Below are 4,084 nucleotides of genomic sequence, written 5' to 3'. Positions count from 1 at the left end.
TTTGCAGATGATAGCACTTCTCTTATTTTCTGAGGAGTCTTTATTGTACAACATGTTTCATGTAACAGACAATTCAGTGCTTTACATAGAACATTAAAAGCATTACAACCAGTTGCAGAAGAAACATTAAAAAGTACATTAAAAACTAACTTTAAAAAGAAATAAAATAAATAGAAGACAAAAAGCTTAAATAGAATAAAAGGCAAGAAATAAAACTTTCAGTGTGAGGAATTAATGGTTGATTTGATGAAAGGCAGCAAAGAGGAAAGTTTTTACCTTGAATGAAAACGGCTGAGTTTCAACAGACATTCATAACACATTTTACAAAAACATGGCTTCTCAGATGTCTGATTTTTTTTGTGTCGCACCAAGTCATCATGATGACTGAAAACATTGTCCACTTGTTTGACAAGAATACAGCTGCTCACCTGTGTGAGATCTCGTGGCCCATAATAATATGAAGGACTGAAACATTTTCCACAAGTTTTACAAGATCACAGCTGCTCATCTGTGTGAGTTCTCATGTGACGCATCAAATTAAAATTTTTTTGAAAACATTTTCCACAAGTTTTACAAGAATATGGCTTCTCACCCGTGTGAATTCTCTTGTGGCATAAGAAATTATTCCTTTGATGGAAACATTTTCCACAAGTCTCACAAGAATAGGGCTTTTCACCAGTGTGAATTTTCACGTGGCGCAAAAAATCAAAATGTTTACCAAAACAGTTTCCACATATCTTACAAGAATATGGCTTCTCACCCGTGTGACTTCTCATGTGGCATAACAAATTATATTTCCTTTTGAAACATTTTCCACATGTCTTACAAGAATACGGCTTCTCACTTGTGTGAGTTGTCATGTGACGCAACAAAATAGAGCTTTGACTGAAACATTTTCCACATGTCTTACAAGAAAATGGCTTCTCACCAGTGTGAATTCGCCTGTGGGACAAAAGATCTGAGTTATAACTGAAACATTTTCCACATGTTTGACAAGAATATGGCTTCTCACCTGTGTGAGTTCTTACATGAACAGTAAACTTTGTTTTATGTCTAAATGTTTTACCACAAGTTTTACAGGAATATTGTTTCTCATGGACTGTTTTATGTCTTTTAAGAGATGATGGATAAAGAAACCTTTTTCCACAAGTGTCACACAAACACTGCTTCTCAGCAGGGTGGTCAGTATTACAATGACTCTCTGACAGAGAGGACTCTTCTACATGATTTGTCTTCATTTGACAATTATTTTCTGATTTTCTATCCGCATATCTGGTTGGTTTGATTGAGTCTTCAACTGTGCTTCCCTCTAAATGCGAACGTTCGTCTACAGGAGAGGTGTAGGAGGGAATATAGTCCCTGTTGGATGGATTTTGATCATCATAATAATTTTCCCCATGAACAGCAATAACTGAAAAGTCATCAGTTTCATCCTTCAGAAAAAGCTCTCCTCCCTGGTTGATAAGGAGTTCTTCCTGTTCCTCTTTAACACGTGCAGACTCTGGTTGCTCCTGATCCAGGTTTGAGCTCAGCTTCTGGTCGCAGAGCTGCTGGTCATCTTGAACAGCTTCATCCTCCTTGAAGACATATTGATGAGGAGCCTCTGTTATGTGGGAATTTCTTCGTGGTTTCCAGATGATATCCAGCAGTCTGCGCTGACGATCGATCTCTTCCTCGTACTGGACGATAGTTTTTTCCAACTCTGCGAAAATTTCTTCAGCTGCAGCATTTAGTCGCTCGCTGATAAACTCCCTCAGATGCTGAACCGAAGACATTGTTAATGAACACTGATATATTCAGCAGATGTACTTCAACACAATTGTCTTGCCCGTGTTCAATCCACAAACGAGCAACGTTAAAAATAGTACCAACCTAGGGGACTGTTTACTTCCGGGTTGTGTTACACTATGAAGTTCCGGTAGAGAAGGAAATCGAATTTTTGTTCTGCCTGAAAGAAGTGAATGTGTAGAAATACATAGAAGCGTGAAAAAATTAACATTAGGATCTTACATTAAATACATTGAGCTGTTGTTTAGCAAGTATTTAGATCATTGTCTCTTTTATTTAAATTATTTAATGACCAACAAGTCTTATTGTTAGTAACAGTCTATGGTAACAACCCTTGATTTAAGCTCAGTGTAAATGATGTCCAAACAACATGATTATATTTAAGTAACTGACAGACCAAAGGCAGTTTAATAAATGGTCTTAAAAGAAAAATGTTTAACATCACATTGTTTTAAACCTGTCCTTACTACAGTTGAATGAAATAAGTTTATTTTAAATTACTGAATGTAAAATAACTATTAGTACTTGCATGAATGCTGATACCAGATGGCACTTAAAGTGACCTGTTTATGTTTGCCCATATGTGTGTGAGAGGCTGAGGGGATAGTAGCTGTTGGCAACTCATAGCAGGACTTTTTGAGATATTTTGGCATAGAGTACAGCCTCACAGTTGTCTGTGTGTGTTTCTAAATAAATAGTTAAGAACACAGGTTACGCTTCATAATTATTTGTTTGGGGAGTGATACAATATGTTTCTGTGATACAGGTGCAAAATTAAAAAATTACACAAAACCTAAATTTGTTTTAATAATTTAACTTAATAGGTAAACTAATTAATTACATATACTCACTACATGCAAAGTGAGATATTTCAAGCATTTATTCTTTATAATTCTGATAATTATGGCGTACAACTTATCAAAACCAAAAAAAAAAAAAAATTCTCAAAAAATTAGAATATTACATGAAATCAATAAAAAAAAGAAAAGATTTTGAATACAGAAATGTTCACCATCGGAGAATAGTCATGCATATGAACTCAGTACTTGCTTCGAGCCCCTTTTGCATGAATGACTGCCTCAGTGTGGCATAGCTTGGATGTATCAGCCTTCAGCTCTTCTGCATTGCTCGGCCTTATGGGTTTCGTCTTTCTCTTGGCAATGCTCGATAGATTTTCTACGGGGTTCAGGTCAGGAGAGTTTGCTGACCAATCAAGCACAGTAATCCCTTCGTCATTCAACCAGGTTCTGGTTCTTTTGGCAGTGTGGGCAGATGCCAAGTCCTGCTGGAAAATAAAGTCAGCATTTCTAAAAAGCTTTTCTGGTGAAGGAAGCATGAAGAGCTCTAAAATGCCCCGTTAGACGGCTGCATTGACTCTGGACTTAATAAAGCACAGTGGACCATCATCAGCAGATCATATGGCTCCCAAATCAACACAGACTGTGGAAACTTCACGCTGCACTTTAAGTGTCTTTTTCTCCAATCAGCCCTAAAAACCTGGATGAGATCATTGGCCATCTGAAAACCACCACTTGCTGTCTTGATGCCCTGCCAACAGGGTTTTTCAAGAATGTTTCAGGATGCAAGGCCTTAGATATCTTACAGATTGTAAACAAGTCTCTGCTTCTTAAGGTGTCTTCCCTCAGACCCGAAAAACAGCCATCATCAAGCCACTACTGAAAAAGATAATCTTAGACTAGTCATTCATGAGCAGCTACAGCCTGATATCAAACCTCTCCTTTCTCAGTAAGACTATAGAAAAAGCTTTCTTTCAACAGCTACACGACTTCCTGACACTAAATAACCAGTCAGGTTTTCGGCCACACCACAGCACTGAGACTGCTCTAGTTAAGGTATTTAATGACATCTGCTTGAGTACAGATAGCAGAAACATTTCAGTTCTGGTACTGCTGGATCTCAGTGCTGCATTTGATATGTTCACCATAACATCTTACTAAAGCTGCTGAAAAACTGGCTTGGACTTTCTGGCACTGCAATTAATTGGTCTGAGTTCTATTTAAAAGACAGGGACTACTTTGTGTCTATAGGTAACTATAAACCTGAGCAAACTAAAATAACCTGTGGATTATCCCAAGGCTCCATCCTGTGGCCACTGCTGTTCAACATCTACATGCTACCACACTTGCTAAAATTATGAAAAACAACTAAATATGTTACGACAGTTATGCTGATGACACAAACTACAAAACCATCTCACCAATAGACTGTAGTCCAAATCAAACTCTGATCAACTGCATCGATCAAATTAAAGATTGAGTGTTTCAGAACTTCCTTC

General features: G+C 37.4%; 1 protein-coding gene across 1 annotated transcript; it reads right to left on the bottom strand.

Moving 5' to 3' along the window:
* LOC121652646 (oocyte zinc finger protein XlCOF6.1-like) lies at window positions 1-1,894 on the bottom strand. Its single transcript, XM_042005527.1, has 2 exons — window positions 489-1,894; window positions 1-408 (listed from the first exon to the last, which is right to left on the bottom strand). Exon 1 carries the CDS (start codon window positions 1,773-1,775, stop codon window positions 495-497), a length of 1,281 nt encoding a protein of 426 aa, XP_041861461.1. The 5' UTR covers window positions 1,776-1,894; the 3' UTR covers window positions 1-408; window positions 489-494.
* Between the last annotated feature and the right edge of the window lie 2,190 nt (window positions 1,895-4,084).

This window comes from Melanotaenia boesemani, chromosome 14, assembly GCF_017639745.1.
Source record: "Melanotaenia boesemani isolate fMelBoe1 chromosome 14, fMelBoe1.pri, whole genome shotgun sequence".
Taxonomy (NCBI): domain Eukaryota; kingdom Metazoa; phylum Chordata; class Actinopteri; order Atheriniformes; family Melanotaeniidae; genus Melanotaenia; species Melanotaenia boesemani.
The sequence above is the reverse complement of the archived record's forward strand: the minus strand, read 5'-3'. Positions and strand labels throughout refer to the sequence as shown.

Coding starts and splice junctions, on each gene's coding strand:
- LOC121652646 (XM_042005527.1), bottom strand. CDS start 1,775: ATGTCTTCGGTTCAGCATCTGAGGGAGTTTATCAGCGAGCGACTAAAT.